At 47.5% G+C, this 19961-nt stretch overlaps 1 protein-coding gene across 4 annotated transcripts in view; it reads right to left on the bottom strand.

Moving 5' to 3' along the window:
• Window positions 1-19208, bottom strand: part of KLHL13 (kelch like family member 13) — a 45974-nt gene extending 26766 nt beyond the window's left edge. Inside the window, exons 1-2 of one of the 4 annotated variants that reach the window (XM_087727010.1) lie at window positions 19071-19208; window positions 11464-11522 (exon numbers count right to left, since the gene is read on the bottom strand). In XM_087727010.1, coding sequence (XP_087583136.1) covers window positions 11464-11483 — 20 coding nt within the window. In that variant the 5' untranslated portion in view covers window positions 11484-11522; window positions 19071-19208. Of the gene's footprint in view, window positions 1-11463; window positions 11523-18703; window positions 18834-19070 lie in introns of those variants that run through there. The other 3 variants (XM_087727011.1, XM_087727013.1, XM_087727012.1) reach the window with 3 other exon arrangements.
• Between the last annotated feature and the right edge of the window lie 753 nt (window positions 19209-19961).

Below are 19961 nucleotides of genomic sequence, written 5' to 3' on the forward strand. Positions count from 1 at the left end.
AGAAAATTCACAGAGTACGGGTGAAGGAAACACCGCTGGATCCTGCCTTCTGGAGGAGGACAGTCTAGACAGCCTCCCCTTACCTCTCCATTCTACAGCTCTAAACAGAAAGGAGAAGACGACATGCCTCAGCTCAGACAGCTGCTGCCTCATCTTGCTGTGGGAAGCGATTGGAACAGGTGGCGCGTTGCATTTCCTCCATGGCACCACATCTTGCTCCTGTCACACACACAGAACTGAGTGCAGGAGAGGAAGGGGACGGCCAGCAGCAAGGGGGAGGGGCTCAGGCAAGGGGGTGATGGGTGCACCCTTGGGGGGCCTGAAGGACCAGCTCAAGGACAGATCACACCAAAGAGAACCACTCTAGGACAGGGGTCTCCAACCGTGGCAACTTGAAGACTTGTGGACTTCAACACCCCCCTTAGAGTTCCTCAGCCAGCTGATCTCTGCCTGCTAAGGAATTCTGGGTGTTGGAAGTCCACAAGACTTCAAGTTGCCAAGGTTGGAGACCGCTGCTCTCGGAGGTTGCTAAGCGTTGACAACAATCTGAGAGTCCATCACCAGTCAACACTTTCCTACAGCCATCATTTGCTGTTAGGAACCCCAGAACTCCAAAGGAAAGGGGTGCCTTTCATTTCAAATAAACGGTTGCCCTGAAAGCCTCCAGGGATGGGGCACCCACAACTTCTGGAGGCAAACACTTCCCTTGGTAGATTGATCTAACCACTAGGAAATTTCTACCTGGTTCTAGGTGGCTTCTCTCCTTGATCAGTTTCCATCCATTGTTTGTTGTCTGGCCTTTGGGGGCTTAGAAAAATCGCCCCTCAATAGCAATAGCAATAGCAGTTAGACTTATATACCGCTTCATAGGGCTTTCAGCCCCCTCTAAGTGGTTTACAGAGTCAGCATATTGCCCCCAACAACAATCCGGGTCCTCATTTTACCCACCTCGGAAGGATGGAAGGCTGAGTCAACCCTGAGCCGGTGAGATTTGAACAGCCGAACTGCAGAACTGCAGTCAGCTGAAGTAGCCTGCAGTGCTGCATTTAACCACTGCGCCACCTCGGCTCTCAGTGTTCCAAATATTGGAACACTGCTATCCTATCTCCTCTAGTCCTTCTTTTCGTTAGATTAGACATACCCAATTCCTGGAACTTTTCTTCATACATTTTATCCTCCAGCCCCTTCATTTTCTTGTTGCTCTCCTCGGCACTTTTCCCAACGACTCAACATCTTTTTTATATTGTGTTGACCAGAACTGGATGCAGTATTCCAAAGGCTTTGTAAAGTGGTATTAGAACCTCACATGATCTTGAGTCTATAATGCAGCCTAGGATTTTGTGTTTGCGTTTTTGACTGCAGCCAAACACCGTTGGCTCATATTTAAGTGATTGTCCACTAGGACTCCAAAGATCTCTCTCACAATTACTGGCATTAAGCCAGGTTTCACCTAGCCGGTACCTACACAATTGGTTTTCCTTGCCTAAATAAAACATTACTTTTCTCTACCTCGAATTTCATTTTGTTTGATAGGGCCCCGTGTTCAAGTCTGTCACGAACCCCCTGGATCTTGAGCCTGTCTTCTGGGGTGTTGGCTATTCCTGCCAGCTTAGTGTCATCTGAAAATTTGACAGGTTCCCCCTCCTATTCCTTTGTCTAGATCAGAGGTCCCCAAACTTGGCAACTTTAAGACTTTTGGACTTCAACTCCCAATTCAGTGCATGTGTGTCGGAGCTGAGCTTGTGTGCCCACCAATATGGCTCCGTGTGCCACTTGTACCATGGTTCCTCCATCACAGACTTAGAATGACAACGAGCAGGTTCTAACATGACTTGTAAGCGGAGGGCTGCTTGCCTTGGGCTTATAGCAGAAGTCTCCCAACTTGGCAACTTTGAAGACTCGTGGACTTCAACTCCCAGAATTCCTCAGCCAGCTGGCTGAGGAATTCTGGGAGTTGAAGTCCACGAGTCTTCAAAGTTGCCAGGTTTGGAGAGCCTTGGTATACAGCATCGGATTTAACCTTGAAAAAAAACTTCCCAAATATCCAGTATAGGGGAAACACAGGAACTTTTCTCTAAACAGACCAAGTTGGAAGTCCACAAGTCTTAAAGTTGCCAAGTTTGGGGACCTCTGGTCTAGATCGTTTATGAAGAGTAGTGGGCCCAAAACAGAACCTTGGGGTATCTCACCACTTACTTCCCCCCTCCTCCCTGTGGCTGTATTTCCGTTGAAGATGACAGGCTGAGCACCAATTAATAACAAAACAACTTGAATCAAAACGCAACAACCTGGCTGATTTTTGCATGTCTGCCAGGCTCCCTGTAACCCACGGGGAGGAGCGGGGGCGGGGGGGGCGGGGGGGACATTTATTACACAAGGAAGTTTTTGAAAGACTGAAAAGTGAGGTAATGCTTGTTCAGAATCAGCCATGCCACCTTCTGGCGATGATGTGAAGAGATTAACAGGAGGAACTGAAAACGGAAGTTTCAGCCTTTTCCCAGGCTGGCAGCAGCCGGGCCAGGGGGAGAAAAACAAGACGGGCCTAAAGTGGATTAAGCTCTTTCATCAGGAACGCTTCGCCCTCCTTCTCGTCCCAATTATCAGAGCCTCTTTTCCTGGGACCCCCCGTGGAAGAGAGCAGCGGGTACTTTCAATGTTTCACTCAGTGGCAGGGAACTTTGCCAAGCTGCTAACCGTAAACTTTATTTCGACAGACTGGTGTTTCCTTATATTAAATGCTAATGCAGTGATCAAATCAGCCGGAAGTAAATTACCGCAACAGATGATGCAAAGCAGTGAAAAACCGAGAAGGGGAGAGTCAAAAATGAAATATTCGTCTGCGATGTTTTTTTTTTTTAATGTTTATAAACAATCAAATAGCGGCAGACGCAGAGGAACTAACTTTGTAACTAAGCTCAGAGTGTCCTTTTTTATTATTATGAAAACAACTCAACGTACTCTTTTATCAACATAACACTTAAGCGTCAATTGTTCGGCACTAGTAAAAACTGTGCGTCAGAAGTGTTCTAAAGCAGTGTTTTTCAACCACTGTGCCGCGGCACACTAGTGTGCCGTGACATAGTGTAAGGTGTGCCGTGGGAAAAACACTTTATATATAGTCAATATAGGCACAGAGTTAAATTTTTTTAACATTTTCTAATGGTGGTGTGCCTCGTGATTTTTTTCATGAAAAAAGTGTGCCTTTGCACAAAAAAGGTTGAAAAACACTGTTCTAAAGAGTTCACACCTTGCCTTTAAAATCTTTACGCCGAAACGAGCCAGCCGCCAATGAGCTAAAACCCATCCGTTCCACGAAGCCTTCCTAGAAAGTTTCAAGTTTGCCGGGAGCCCCCCTTTTCCACGAGAGAACAGCAATTCCTCCCAAAGTAGTTTAATACCGCTTCTTAAACTTTGGTCGATAAAAACGTCGACAACTTAAAAATAACCCAACCACAGGGCAGATGGCAGCCAACCGCCAGGAAGCAGCCTCTCCCTCTCTCTCTCTCTCTCTGAGCGAGATGGGTGGTACCCAAACTTGATAAATAAATAAGAAAAGAGAGAGGGAAAATGACATCTGGAAGCCTCCAGGGCAGTTACATTCACACGCACCCGCCTTTCAGAGCCAGGGGGGAAAGAAGAACACATATTGTGAACTAGTTGGGGCTGGTTGAACAAAACAGGGCAACGCAAACTCCGGTTTAACAAAAGTTATCAACCCAGCCAGAGAACTTTCAATTAAAAATCTAGGCAAGGAGGACCAATCTTCTCCCCAAAGAGCGTGTGCGTGTGGGTGCGTGCATGTGTGTGTGTGTGTTACCTTGTGGTTCAGCTTGCAGCAAACTGGCTCGGATTCAATCGATTCACCGCACCTCAGATTTAATTTTGGCTGTTTAAACATTTGCTGCTCCAACATTTCTAAGGAGGGTGCCCGGCCGGCCTGCAGTGAAGTGATGGGATATAAATACTTTTATGAAATCAACAGAGCAACAGAGAGCAAGGCCCTCGCCACAGCGCCCTTAAGAGGGTCTCCAAATCTTCCCTGGAACAAAGAAAAAAGCCCAGATGCAAAGTGGCTGGAATTAGAGCTGCAAAAGAGCCTGGTCCCTTCCCTTCTTTCCTCTGCCTTTTCCCCATCTTTCCGGGGATAACAGCTCTAACCTTCTTAATATTTGCATTCCTAACGGTGCAGAGGGATAAACTCTCTTTCCCAGCCAGCCTGTGTTTTGTTCTGTTTCGCACGGATCTGTTCCTTGCTTTTCATCTGTTGCCTTGTAATCCTTCGGGGTCTTAAAAGCTGTTGGGTTTTCCAAACAAACAAAAGGAAAGCTTCCAATGTTTTCCCTTGCTACGCAGAAGATTAGGAACTCGTCTGGAAATGTTATTTTCGACAGGGAGAATTTGAAATTAACTTCTGGGCTTGAGGGTTCAATTCAAACACAAGACCACGGTTAAGTATCGTGTCCTCTTGGCCAATTCACACTCAATTATCCCGGGCCTAATGCTGTGCTTCTCAACCTTGGCAAATTTATTCTAGAGATGGACTTCGACCCCTGCAATTTCCCACCCAGCATGGGTAACTGGGGGGGGGGGTTTCTGGGTGTTGTAGACTATCCATCTTAAACATCCAAGGTCAAGAAACATTGGCAGCCTAGCATAACAACCTGCCAAGAAGCACTGGACCCATACAGCTTCTACCTGATCCAGTGGCCAACCTTCGCAAATTCATCTTGGTTAATTTAAAGACTCAAAACTCAAGTTCATCCACAACCCTAAAAGCTGGCTAGGGCACATGCCCCCACCCCCTTCTTTCCAGGACAAGATACTTCAATGGGAGGGAGGAAATTAAAGGAGGATATATGGATGGAACGCGGTGGTTCAGTGGCTAAGATGCTGAGCTTGTTGATTAGAAAGGTCAGCAATTTGCCGGTTCGAATCCTTAGCGCCGCGTAATGGAGTGAGCTCCCGTTACTTGTCCCAGCTTCTACCAACCTAGCAGTTGCAAAGCAGGTAAAAAAAATGCAAGTAGAAAAATAGGGACCACCTTTGGTGGGAAGGTAACAGTGTTCCATGCGTCTTCGGCATTTAGTCATGCCAGCCACATGACCACAGAGACATCTTCGAACAGTGCTGGCTCTTCGGTTTTGAAACAGAGATGAGCACCGCCCCCTAGAGTCAGGAACGATTGGCACGTATGTGGGAGGGGAATCTTTACCTTAAGCTACGCATAGAGGCAAAAAGTGCTGCAAATCTAGATGGTAGTAGAAGTAAATCCCTATTTCTTATTAAACCTTAACTGGGAACACCTTAACCTGATTAGCTGCACAGATAACCACAAGGAAGCTACAACTGTCTTACTTTGAACTCAAAGAAGGAAGAAGGCCCAAGACATGGCTGGCTGGGGAATTCTGGGAGTTGAAGTCCACTCATCTTAAAGTAGCTGAGTTGAGAAGCACTGGATTAAAGAGGGGTTCATGGTAAAACATAGGGTTTGAAGGACGTTTATACGGACGAGGCTTTGAAACGTGACCCCAGAAACTAATTCACGCATTGTCCCATGGCTGATTTTATGGCCACCACCACCACCATAATGTTAGAAAGTTCAACCAGCATCGTGTCCAGAGATGTGAGGAATGGACAATCTCTCTGGCTTTCGTGGTGGGACTGCCTCTGTCGCCAATGCAGGAAGCTCCCATGGGCGCAAGCTCCGATCGGTGCAAATAATGGACAGATTTCAGCTCTGGGGAGAAGACAGTTTTCAAAGGTGCAGCCGGATCAGCTTAATTGCATGACTCCGGTTCTGACTTCATGCTTCTTTGTTAGGAAAACCTCTTTTTAAATCCTTGCGTTTTTTACACCCGGAAGCAACTTTATGGCCCCATGATTGGAGGCTCCGGTTTTTGAGGCAGGCAGAGGCCAAAGCACGGAGCAGGGAGTTAAGAAGCCACGTGGGCCTCTGCAGGCTATGATTAGAACAAATGAGGCCATTTAGAGGACTTTAACCATTTTATAATCGGGAGGCAGCTGCAATTCCAGTGACATTCTAAGTTGAAATAATTGGCAAATAAGAGCTGTATTTTCAACAAAGACAATCAAACTGCAATCAAGGGGGAGAGAGAGAGTGGAACCTTTCCCAACAAGGCTGCCAAAATTACTGATATTAAGTACTATGGCAACACAGGCGGAAAAAGGCCAAAAGGGATAGACGGACAGCCTTCGGCCTCCGCTGACCTATATAAACCACCAGCATGTGCCTTGGTTCTCACACTTGGGAGCCCCTCGTCCGTCGGCTCACCGCATTTCACCTCCCCTTTCAAGGCTTTAACAAACATCACACCAACTATAATTGCTTTGGCAAGGAAATCACAGCAGATTAGGGATCAAACATGCCAGGGACTGGCTCGGCGGTGGCTGGCATACAAAACGCCATCCTAGATTTCTGCCGACGGTGTCTTATGGGTCTCTCCCTCTCCTGGAGGGTGGCAGGCAAATGCCAGCCTTTCTGGAATCGCGTCGCCTTGAAGATCAACCAAACCCACAGACCGATTTCTATTTAGTCCAGTTGTATTAAGGTCACATCAGACCTAAACCTCCAGATTTCAGGTACAGAGTTCCAACAGCCTGATCAGCTAGCGGCCAAACTCTTCTGCCGCACTTATTCTAGCTAAAGGGGAAATAACTCGACTGATTTGTTCTGGGAGGGAGGTCAATTGGGCCTGCAACAGGGGCAGGAAAGCTGGAGAAGCCATCCTGGTGGGGCGCAGGGGGACGGGACGGGCGACACATACCTGTCATGAAGCACTGGGGGCCTCTCCCTTCTGAGAACAGAATGATCCATGCTGTCAATGTTACGACGCCCCTCTTAATCAAAGGAAGACTTTAAAGCTCCCCCCCCCCTCTTTATAAAGAGAAAAAGGCAGCCTGGTACCCCATAGCACCACCGCATCGTAACCGGTCACACGAGCGAGCGGAGCTGATTGGAAGAGGATAACAATTCAGCCCAGGGGGCCAGTCAGCTCCTCTCTTCTGGGATGGAAAAATGAGGCCTTTGTCTCTGGACACGGAGGGGCAGGGCAGAAGATGCCCTATTCACGAGGAGGCTGGGAAGCCATGAGGGTGTCTCCCTCTCAGCTCCTCCTCCTCCTCCACCTGGGCTCCGGCCACTAAAAAGGGCAAAGGGCGAAGGTTCACTCTGCATTATGGGAGCCGGGCACATGGACGGATTTTCCAAAAACAGATATCCCTTGGGGGAGGGAGGGGGGGGGAGTTGAGCCACTTAGCAGAAAAACTGTCCTCCCTGAAGAGGGTTTTCTGGGCAGGATTGAACATCCACGTGACAAAGCAGCTTAAGGAGCATTGCTTAAAGCAGAGCCAAGGTGGCACAGTGGTTAAATGCAGCACTGCAGGCTACTTCAGCTGGCTGCAGTTCTGCAGTTCGGCTGTTCAAATCTCACCGGCTCAAGGTTGACTCAGCCTTCCATCCTTCCGAGGTGGGTGAAATGAGGACCCGGATTGTTGTTGGGGGCGATATGCTGACTCTGTAAACCGCTTAGAGAGGGCTGAAAGCCCTATGAAGCGGTATATAAGTCGAACTGCTATTGCTATTGCTTAGGTTTCCATTTCCCCTGGGATGGTTGCAAACAGAGCCCCCCCCCCCCCGGTCCCCCAGCATCACCTCTATTCTTTAGGATGGCTTCTATCCTGGCAAGGGACGCATCCCTTTGGCTAGGCGCTCTGCACCAAACCCAAGAACCCCAATTTTTTTTTCCCCCACCGGAGGCAATTTGCAGGCAGCCCCTGCAGAACTGAAGCTGCTTTGCATAGCTGGCCGCTAATCTGATTAGCGAGTGGATCTGAATTTCAAAGAGGGAGGGAGGACGAGGGTGTCACTGGCTCTCCATCTCCCCTTCTCGTTCCAAAAGACGACACAGTTATAAGGAAAGGCCTTCGCTGGCCAGGACAAACTGCAGGAGAAGCGCCAGGAACGGTGGCCTCTTTTCGGTTAGCAGAGACCACGTCCCCAAATGGCAGAGGCAGAGAGCAGAAAATATAGCTCTGAACTGTGGGAAGTTATCATCCAGCACTCTCCCAGAAAAAATGAAATATCCTAGGAAATATTGAAAAGGCAGAATATTTCTCTGGATGTGAAAAAGAAAGAAACATGTTTTAAAAGACAGAATGGTTGCCTGTAGCTTCCTGCCCATCCCCACTTTGTCAATGGGCTATTAAGAAGGCCAAGCTAGTCCCTTTTACATAATAAAGACTTCTCCACTGCAGCCCCAGGGGGGATGGGATTAAAGCATGATAATATTGGCCCTTTACTCAACTGACCACATGGCATCTGAGAACTCAACCAAATCTGGATTCAAAACACAGCCCAGAGAGTAGCCCCTGCATGGCCCCATGGGAGTCTGACCACCAATCAGAATACATTTCTTACACAGGAACAGGAAACAGAGAGGTGGGACTGAACAGGTTATAAAAAGCCTAGCAAGCCCCTCCCTCAGCCCTTCTCTTCTTCTCCACCAACATTGAAGCATGTGATCACCTTTTCTGTTCAGGGCTCAAGCCATGTGGTCCTGTCCACCAATAAAACCATCTTTCCCAGCAGCCTCCATGTCTCCAGTGTCTTTTTCCCCACTTGGAGCTGAACCCAGAAGACATTTCTTTCATCAAAACAAGGGCAAAATGTGTATATGTATATGTGTGTGTGTGTGTGTATATATATATATATATATATATATATATATATATATATATATATATATATATATATATATATATATATATATATATATATATATATATATATATATATATATATATATATATATATATATATATAATCAAAACAAGGGCAAAATGTGTATATGTATATGTGTGTGTGTATATATATATATATATATATATATATATATATATATATATATATATATTATATATATATATATATATACACACACACACACATATACATATACACATTTTGCCCTTGTTTTGATATATATATATATATATATATAAACTTTCTTTCTTTCTTTCTTTCTTTCTTAATTGGGGAGGGAGGGAACCTTAATTCACTATTCTGTCATGACTCCTCCATCCAAGGCTGACCTCCAGGCCGGGAAGAAAATGATCAGCAAGCAAATGGATGCACATTACACGGACGTGTCAACTGGTCGCGGGAACCCTCTTCTCCCATCATAAAGCCACACACAGTTCTTCTGGCCCTAAGAAGCATCCAGGATAAATATATGCATTTTGCAAAGGGCTCTTGCCCAGCAGGGGCAAAACAAACAACGCATTTTGGGATTTGAAGCCTCAGGCAAAATGGCACCAAGGTACAGCCGTTGGGTTTGCAAACTGTCCTGTTCTTTTTAAATAAATAAAAAAAGCCTTCAAATACACACAGCAAAGGGGGGGAAAGAGATCTGTAATAACATAGCCCGGCCCTTGGCGAATAGAATTAAAAATTTAAGGAGTTCAGCAGAGGTTAACACTGGAGGAAGCCCACATTCAATTGTTGGAAGACGGCGAAGACAAGATAGCAGCAGTTGGACAGGAGGCTTCTGCCCTTCCTTTGCTCCTGCTTTTTGTGCTGCTGCTTACTTATAAAACTATGTCCTTCGAGTTCTGCCACGAATGCCCTTCCAGGGCAACTTCACCAGCCATGAGTGCAAAGTAAGGGGACGCTTCCGACTATGGAGAAGCTTTTGAGAAGAACAAAGGAAGGAAGAACGAGGCTGCCCTCTCCTCTTCTTCCTCCTCCTCCTCTCCTCTCCTCCCCCTGGAACTTCTAATCTCCAAATTGCTCTTGACAAACCCAGCTGCTGCAGAGCAATTTGCATTTAGTCTGCCACAACATTTCCAGGGCTGAGCTGAAATAGGGTGATTTCATTGCCTAAACAGGAGAGAGATCTGCCCTCTTAAATGGGGGGGGGGGGGAGGCTCTTCCATGTAAGATATCAGCCACAGACCTTTACGGGGCAAAGCTCGCTGGATGAAAACTTCACTCGTTTTCATTGCCGAAAGTTAGGAATGACATAATCAATCCCCCCAAACTATCCGTCTGATAGGAAGGAAAAGCAATTCCGCGAGGGGGAAACAAGCATAAGATGAGATTGTGTCGCAGGGAGCCGTTTATTTACTGAACAAACCGAGGCACACATCTCTTCAGAGGAAGTCCCACTGAGTTCAATGGGATTTGCCTCCGGGCTGGCTGTGGTTTTATTTTGTGAAGTGTAAGATGTACTGGAACGATAAAAGTTAGATTTTCTAAGTGCAGCCATTCTCAAAAATTCCCTTATCTGGCTGCTGCTTTTCTTTCATCTTCAGAACTACTGTTGGCTCCACTCAACAGTCTAAAGAAAAGGGACGATGTCTGCAGCTCTCGGAGTTGAACTGTGAAGTCCTCGCTGCCTTCCAAGCGCAGTTGTTTGCTTGCAGATGTTTTGTTACATAAGCTGGGGGAATCATGAGCGCTAGTGAATGTCGGGTTCGCTTCCCTGTTTGAAGACCAGAAGACATTCCCTCCAGCAGCCAACACCCAGATAAGCAGGGATTAGCACCAGACAAACAATCAAACAGAAAACAATATCTTAATCAAGGAACCACTAAGGAGAAAAAATATACTGGCGGGGCAAGTGACTGAATATAAACAAGGGGCAAACCCCACACACCCTCACACGGATGATGATGTTCCTTAGTTGGGTAATAAAATGTCTGTGAGCCAACAACCAAGCTCAGACAGCACTTAAGGGATTTTTCTTTTTACCGTTATCAGTGTATGTTACTAAATTCCAATGGTAGCTTTGTTACCGAAAATCACCCCGAACAGCTGTTACCAAAGGAGGAGATTGTGGATGGTAAAAATAGGCAATAAAAATAACAAAACCATATTATGGGTCATTAAAAGCAGCAAAAGATACACAAGGCAAGCCGTGGGGTCACTACTGCTGTGCTGAGCGTGCATTTGTGCTGAGAAAATTACCCTGGAGGAATACTTAACTGAATACCTTCAATGCTAAACTTTGAAATCTTCTGATGACCTTCTGCTCGAGTTCAACCCCCAAAACTCTGCCAGAAGGTTTTGTAACTGAAAATTTCTTACTAATATGCTGATATGGAATGAAATGCATTGCTATTGTTCCGGGTATTTTGAACTGGGCTGAGCAGTTTGCTGCGTAGCGTTATATAAAACGAATCTTAACGTCAAAAGGTCCCATCTTCACCTTAAAATGGGCTACCCTGGAACGGGACAGGCAGAACTAAAGCCTGCTGTTTTATATAATCAAATCCAGGCTGGCTCTGCCATTAGCTTGAAGCTGTTGAGAGAAGGCAGGCAGCACATAAATTTTGTAAATAAATAAAATCCATGCATGCGATTTCTTAGTGGTAGAAGGATCAAGGCAAGCACTTCAGTTTCACACAGTCACCGTTTTATGTAATACTCAAATGGTTACTCACAGACTGTCTCTCCACATCATCTTTGACACAACACAATGCCTTCCCGGCTCTCTGCGCACCTGCAAGTTGAAGGGAGGGGGGGGGGGGGGGAAACCAAGAAATAGAAACTCTCATTAATGGCTTTCTTTGGAAAACCGCCTTGAGCCCCCTCTTGGCTTTTCTGAATCCGCCATCCTCCAGGAGCACCCAAACTCAACTCGTAGGCATCCCCAGCAGCACAGGAATCCACGTTTAATACATTGGGGAGGCATCTCTAGGGGGAGGCTGGGGTACTACACGGATGGGGGCCAGCAGGAATCTAATGGCCATCAACCAAATGGGAGGTTATAGGTAGTTCAAGCTCTTTGGAATCAGACTGCTCTGGACCAAAAATGGGCCAAGAAGGAGTTCACCTTCCCAACCCCTTTCTGTGGAGCTTTTGTCCCTTGAGCAAAAATTGATATAGAATCTCCTTCTACATTTTCCCCCAAGTCCAAGTCAATCTGTACCCAGAAGAATAGAATAGAATACAATAGCAGAGTTGGAAGGGACCTTGGAGGTCTTCTAGTCCAACCCCCTGCCTAGGCAGGAAACCCTATACTGTTTCAAACAAATGACTATCCAACATCTTCTTAAAGACTTCCAGTGTTGGGGCATTCTCAACTTCTGGAGGCAACTTCTGTTCCACTGATTAATTGTTCTCACTGTCAGGAAATTTCTCCTCAGTTCTAAGTGGCTTCTCTCCTTGATGAGTTTCCACCCATTGCTTCTTGTTCTACTCTCAGGTGCCTTGGAGGATAGTTTGACTGCCTCTTCTTTGGGGCAGCTCCTGAGATATTGGAAGGCTGCTATCCTGTCTCCCCTAGTCCTTCTTTTCATTAAACTAGACATACCCAGTTCCTGGAACCGTTCTTCATATGTTTTAGCCTCCAGTCCCCTAATCCTCTTTGTTGCTCTTCTCTGCACTCTTTCTAGAGTCTCCACATCTTTTTTACACCGTGGCGACCAAAACTGAATGCCGGATTCCAAGGGTGGCAGTCTATGCAAGCATCACTGGAGTCTGAACCAAAGGAGCTGCTTTATTACAATGATCTTTTCAAAGCTACTCCTGCTACACCATCAATTAAGAGATGGAATAAAAGACAGCCAGTCTAGCACTATGGCTGAAGCCAGCTAACTGGAAGATAGGAGAGCACGAGTTGTAATTCTGCCTTAAGTATGGAAAGGTGACTTTGGACCAGTCATCGTTCTCTAGAAGACAGCAACGGCAAGCCATTTCCCAAAAAGCTGCCAACGAATCTCCATGGATTTGCCAGTGTAGTCGTTAGGAATCCAGATTGACTGGAAAGCCCCCCAAGATGCAGAGGAGGAGAGAAGATCAAGAGATGATATCTCCATGGGTAGAAACAGAAAGAGTTCAAAATCAGTTTTTTCCCATCTACAACCCTCTTGGTTGTCCCAAATCACACTAAACTAGAACAGGTACTCAACATGCTGAGGTGTGGGCACAGCTTCTTCTAAGCCAATCATTGAAAGGTTTCTTGCAGGTATTCCTTGGGTATTTTCAAAGAATTAATCTGGGTTTCCCTTTTAAGGGATCAGTTGAGCCATTAACTACGGGATGAGTGGCCCGTTTCATAAATGTGCCACCAATTTTGGGTGCACAGAGAGCCACTCTAGCCAGCTCGGTGGGATTCTCTGGTGTGGAGAAGGGCTTTGGTGAAACTCCCCAAACAGCCCCACTCGTCAGGACACCAACGGCGTCAATCCTAAAACTGAAACAAACTCTTCCTTGCACAGCAAGTTGTTACACAGTCAAGTGTGAAGGCAAAGGAAAACAGGTCTGGACAGTTTGAGCTTGATAACTTAATCCCTAGCCAGCCATTTCAATTCTTTTGCAAGCACTTCTTCCTGAAACAAGTTAGCCGCGGGCATTCTGAAGAACACCATGTCACCCTCCACCATCCCATTGGATCTGCCAAGACACCCTCCATTTGCCCAAGTGACGGTGTGCCTTTTAAGAGAGTTAATTCATACAGAATGGGACGCTAGAAACAAATAACAGGGGGGAAAAAGACCCCAAGGCAGCCTTAGGTGATCCAGTTTTTTGTGAAAGTCGGCTCCCCTTGTTGGTCAAAAGTAATCTAACACTGGGCTTCCATTGTTCCCAAAAAGTAAAGGGATAGTTTGCTGGTGAGACTTACAAGACCACGGAGCAGAGATGTTTCTCCCCCTTACAGCCCTTCCTTTCAAGAGATCTTTTCTGCCAGCCAGTCCAACCTAAAGCCTTGGGGTGTTGAGGTGTTCACCACCTCAAGCCTCTCAGCTGCTGTTCCACTTCAGTCAAACTCCAGACCCAGAGAATTTTACATCTTCGGCCACCTATCTTTCTGGAAAAACTGGATCTAGTCAATACCTTAAACCAGATGGTTCGTGTTTCTTTCTTAGTAGGAACCCATGCTGGAGAATCCTTACGCATTGGCCAAGGAGGACCCAGAAAGCCAGAAAGAGAAGCACATTTCAAATACAGCGGTTATATCCTCTGTCCTGCGGAACACATGGCCTCTCTTTCAAATACTCTACCCTCCACATACTGGGTGAGAAAACTGAAGAGGAATGATGCATATTTACTGAACATTACAGAACATTCAACAGCTTTCTGAAGAATCAGTAGGCCTCCATGGCCTAAAAGACACACACGCCCCCAGCAGTATTTTAAAAAATGCAAACGTGTGGCTGATTTATTAATTTCTCACAACAAAAGGCACTTTGGCTGCTCTTCTCGCAATCAGGACAGGAATGGGTCCTTTATAGTTTGGCTGTAATTGTTCCTCCTAATCAGAACATGCTGGCGTAATTTAGATTTTTCAGCAGCGAACTTGCGAGCATCTTAATCAGGCAACCCAAGAAACACCATCTGCAAAATCAGGGATTAGGACTGAGTCCAGGCACAAAAGATCGTCTTTTCTACTAGGAGGAGATTCCCCAGGGGAAGAGAGAAAGAGGAGCACAGCGTGTGTGTAAAGGATCGAGGATTTAACCCGAGTCTAGCTAGCTTCAGGCCAAGAGAGAAGATTATTATTACAGGCTTTGGAGCAGCGAGGTTTCACCAGTGCCAGATGCGCAGCTTAATGCCAACCAACAGCCAGATTTTCTATGCTCAGGTACAACACTAATACACCCCCCCCCCCCGCAAATACTGACTAGTTATTTGGCTAGAGAGGAGATCCTCCCCTTGGCCCGAAACAAACATTTCAAGCTACCTACCTTTCCCCTGACTGTTTATGAGCTTTGTTACAGGCCCAGCTCCCGAGCTGCCTCACAGCAACAGAAGCCGGCCTGCGTGCCAATTAAAGACACCCCTTTAGTGCTGGAAGTACCGCGTGCAGGGCAGGGAGGAAAATATCCAGAGAAATCTATCGCAACTAAAAAAAAACGTAAAAGGCAACAGATTTCGCAGGAAAGACCTCCGAGGAATAGATTCTACCATAAAGGAGTTAAGTAAAAAAAAGGCTGCCATATACTTCCAAAACAAGGACTGAAAAAGCTGGCTAGACATCCAGACACCCAATCCTAAAATACTGCACGGCAGCTATGCATTATGTATATCGGCTGGCTTATGTTTCTCCAGCCAGGCAGCTTTCAAAAGAGAAATGATTATTTGACCTTGCGGGGATTCAGGAAGAAAAGAGAGGCAAGAACTCGTGGATTCACAAAACGGGGCTTAAGCCCCACATTTCATCTTTCGGGCACCTCGTCTTCTCATTCCCAATCTTGCCCCACACAACGGCGGCAATAAACGCACCAAAAACAACGGCCACCTGCCATATCAGCGCAAGAGATGTGAGTCTCCGCTGAAAACCACAGGAAACTGCTAGCCTCTCATTTCAGGCTGTAACTCATTCCTCCAAGCAGTTTTTAGCTGTTTAGCGCTTGTAAGGGGACACCGCCAATTGATTTACCAGCCCTCATTTTAAAAGGAACAGTACAGATGGTCTCCTGCACCTCACGGGAGCCGCATGTAGCAAGCAGTGAAGGATGCCAGCAAGAGAGGACGAAACTTGGCAAGGAATTCTCTGCCACCACCTTCGGAGCCTCCGAGTGCCACGCTGACGACCTTTGCTCCCAGTGGGTCACCTCTAAAACACCAGGATGTGCAGAGCTGGCTGCACAATGCGCAGAATCTCTCCCTGCTCGCACAAGGCACAATTATCCGTGCAAGGATCTTACAGCTGGATACCCAAAAGGGCACTACGGTGGCCCAGCGCAGCACTGACTGCCCAACCAGGAAACTCATCCAGATTCTGCCACCTTATCAGCTGCCCTGGGAAGAGGTTGGAGTAGCTGCTCCCTTCCCAATATTACGTTCTAGGATCACTTCACACTAGCACTTTAAATCACATTCCCTCCAACTGCCTTCAAGTGATATTAAGTCTTTGTACCCAGAACTTGCTGTGCTGAAAAAAACCCATCCCTATCCTCGTGTCTTCAAAGCAAATATCTGTATGGATTGGGGGGGGGGGGGTAGGGAGAGATTTCCACTAATAAGTGAAAGAAGGGAAGCAAAAAAAAAATAGTGATGATTTAGGAGAAAAGCAAGCACTTCAGCCAGAATGTTTAAACTCTGATTTCTGGCAGTGGAAGTTCCACAAGCCAGCAAGCATCAGCTCTAGATTGCTGGGATGCCAAAAAAGACCTTTATTCGAGTCTTCCTCCTGGGCCCCAAACACCTGCACCCACTCAGAAACTGGCAGTGCAATACCACCAGAAAAAGCCAATTTACCTCTCACAAAAAAGTATTTTAATTGCAGAAGTCTTCTGCCAGGGAGAAGAGGAGAAGGAAGAGTGATTCTAAGAAATTACTGCACAATGGAATCTACCAAATATACTCAGCAATCATAAGACAATACAGTCATCGTCTGTAATTAACCACAAGCTAACTCTTTCCAGTTAAATGTTAAAAGCCCACTTGTGGGGCTGGTTGTCCACTATCTCTAAGATGGCCACGGAGAAGCTCCCTTTAGACAATTCCTATGCTTCGGTGGTGCTTGCTAGGACCTTACATAACTGGCTTATGTGGGTCATAGAAAAGCTTTCTCTTGGACAAGGTTGTAGCCCTTCCGTTAGCCAGCCAGTGCTAGAGGGGGAGATACTTAATCCCCCCACCACCACCATTCAGAAGGATTGTGCCCTCCTGGAGAAGGGGGAGAGGTACGCACTTCGGATTTGCCAATGTTACAGCCATGTACGCAGCATTTATATCACGCCCTTGCTAGTAGATTTTCCAGGTCAGCCTGTGCATTTCTATTGCCTGGCAAGATTCCTACATTACAGACCCTGTGGCAATATTCTGTGGGGCAGCCTCTAAAATCAGAAAGATGCTCATAATCAGTTATCAAAACAGCTTTCTTTTGTTTCGATACAGTGTGTGTTTGTTCATTTCATTATCTGTCTTTGGCAACTGCTTTTATGCTTACTTATCCTATGTATTTATTTACATGCTTTATTTACTACTTCATTTGGGACTGCATGTAGTGGCCATCTGTGATAAGGCAGGCGTGGGGGGGGGACGACGACTCTGTAAGGAAGTAGATCCTGGCTTAGCAGAGCAGTTTACCACGGAAAGCAAATCCAAATTGCAGCTCTCCACCCCCTCCTCCCATATTTTTGGGGAGGGCTTATTATTTTTGAGGTATCAGGAGGCGGACAGCGTGGTCACCTCCCAGTTGCTAAACCAACTAGCAATGAATACCAGGAAGGAATTAAATTCCCCAGTACAGACTGAATGGGAAAGTTCTATCTCCACCCTCGAAGGGGGGGAGGGAGGGGGGCAGAGAGAAAGCGAAGTTGCTGAGCAACTTTTCAGAACTTGGCAAAAGGGCCCCAGCTCCATTTCTAATACTTTTCCGAGTGTTCCTTAAATACTCTGCACAATTCTGGTTTTGCTCGGCTTAAGGGAGATATAGATACACACATTCTATTGGTTTAATAAAATAAGTTATTTTCCATTAACACATTAGCCAAAGTTAAGTTTGTTTTAATTTACTGAACAAGCCAGAATAGATGGCCTGATACGAGTTAAGCCAACTAAGAGTTACAAACAAAACAAGACTTTTGGATAATCCAAGAAATCGCTCATCGAATGTGCGATTTAGCCGCAGCCTGGCTTTTTGAAAATTATTCTTAGAGCCATAATCCTCTCACCCCAAATCCGGAATGCAGAGCATGGATTACAAAGTAAGACAATTAATCACGGCAACAGTCACATTCGTTAACAATAATAAAGCACTTTTTTCCCCTTTCTCCAAAGGATGAAATAAATTAAACAAACTTTGCAACTGGTCTTAGTCACACGGAGCGGCTGAGAGGTTTGCTTACAATTACCATCCCGTTTATTAACATTCATTGTCTTCGCTGCAACGTCAACAGAAGGTTTTAAAACGTGGACAAAGGCTTGAGAATAACCTACCTTCCGCCCTGGATTTCTCAACTGCATTTTAACTATTTGGGGGTCGGCTGGAAGGGGGAAGAATGGCAGGCAAGCTTTGCCCCCATAATACAGGGGGTCCTCGACATACAACTGTTCATTTAGTGACGCTTCACAGTTACAACCGCACTAAAAAAATGACTTGGGACCGACCATTTTTCACACTCGGCATCCCCAAGATCACGTGATTTACATTCGGATGCTCGAGCATCGACTCACATTTATGACGGTTGCAGTGTCGGGGGGGGGGGTAGGATCACGCAATCCGCTTTTGCGACCTTCGGACAAGCAAAGTCCACGAGGGAAAGCCAGATTCACTTAACAACCGTGGGACCAATTGAATAATTTGTAGTGATTCACTTAATGACCGGGACGAGAAAAGTCATAAAGTGGGGCGGAACTCGCTTCACACGTTTCTCTCTTCTTTGGGCTCCGCTGTGGGTCGTAGGTTGAGGACACTCCCCATATTCAGCTCTTCCTCTTCCTTATAGTCGAGAAACCCCACTTCAAACTGCAGCCTATTTTGGGGAGGGGGCGAGAGGGGGGCAAACTTTCTGTTCCTGCCTCTCAGCCCAGCGACATGGTCCCCGGAGTCCCCTGGAATCAGAGTCCCTCCTCCCCTTGGCAGTGCCCCTCGCCCGCCCCCCAGGCTTCGCGAAGACCCCCCTCCCCCAATAAGGTATCCGTTATAACGACCCCAAGTAGGGGCAGGCCCCCCACCCCAATTCAACCCTCCCCCTCCCCAAGGAAGCCCAGTCCCTGGGGAATCCCTACCTGGGGCCCTTAAGCCAGTTGGGACAACATGCCCTAAACTTGCCAAGCCCGCCTGGGCTGCGAGCGCTGGGTTTTGTAGTCCCGGCGCCGAAGCAAGAGGCGCGCGGGCACCCTGGCTCCACATCACCCTGACCCCGCCCGACGCTCGCGCGCCAACCAATGGCGTCGCCGCAGCGCCCCCCGGGCAGCCAATCGGCGAGGCGCGCGCGTGCGCGCTCCTCCCTCCGCGCCAGCGATCCCGCCCCCAGGCGGTCACTGAGGGAGCACAAAGCCACCGCCACCCCCCCTCCCTTTTACCTCACGACGGGCCACCCCCCCCTTCCCCACACCGCCCTTCGCCCCGGGGGTTCCTTCGGCTGCCCCTCACCGTCGGCCGGTGTGTGTGTCCGAGGCCCCCCCCGGGAGTCCCGTGACCCGAAGGCAAGGGCGCCCGCCAGCCGCTCCTCTGCTCGGCGGCGGCTGCGGGAGCTTTTCAAAAGTCCTCCCGAGGCCGAAATGGGAGCCCCGCCCCCTCCGCCAGGTCCCCGCCCCCTTGCGTCACCAAGATGGCGAGCTCCGGCGCAGCGGAGAGCATGCGCAGTTGGCAAAAGGGAGGGAGGGAGGGAGGATCATCATCATCAGTGCGAGTTCGAATCCCGCCGTTGCCCTCGAAGTCAATTGCAGAATGTTAAGTCAGGTGCCACCAGACGAGGAAAATTCGCGGGAAATCAGACGAAAAGTTAATCAGGGGAGAATTCAAACGCGGCCTAGTCACGGGATTGGAAGTTAAAGGATAAAAGGAAAAGAAGTCCCTGCGGATTTTGACTCCGCTAGCCGTGGCCGACTCCAGGGGGCGCTGCTTATCTCCCTTTTAAGGCCGTTCAGCCAGCGCTGTCCGAAAACGCTTCTGCGGTCCAGGTGGCCAGCAGGACGGAACTTTGCAACAATTCAATTCAAATCACTCCATGTGAATAGAGCTGGAAGGGACCTTGGAGGTCCTCTAGTCCAACCCCCTTGCTCAAGCCCGTAAATAAGAGGCCCGGCATGCCAGGAAAAGCCTCTTGCCCGCCAAGATTCGAGCTCAGATTCTTTAATTTGCTCTTTAATCCCCTTGAGATGCATTAAAGTTTGTTTAGCTTCACATCGGGTGTCCAACCCACCTCCCCTCCACCCGCCTGATGGCAACCGAGTTCCCGCCCGGCAAGAGCGGCAAGCGGTGCTTTCCGGACTCTTACTGCCCACCGGAAGTGGGCGGGCGCTTCCTTCTTCCGCCTGCCCA

Source organism: Thamnophis sirtalis, unplaced genomic scaffold, assembly GCF_051295495.1.
Source record: "Thamnophis sirtalis isolate CommonGarterSnake01/CBP01778 unplaced genomic scaffold, rThaSir2_p1.2 scaffold_13, whole genome shotgun sequence".
NCBI lineage: Eukaryota > Metazoa > Chordata > Lepidosauria > Squamata > Natricidae > Thamnophis > Thamnophis sirtalis.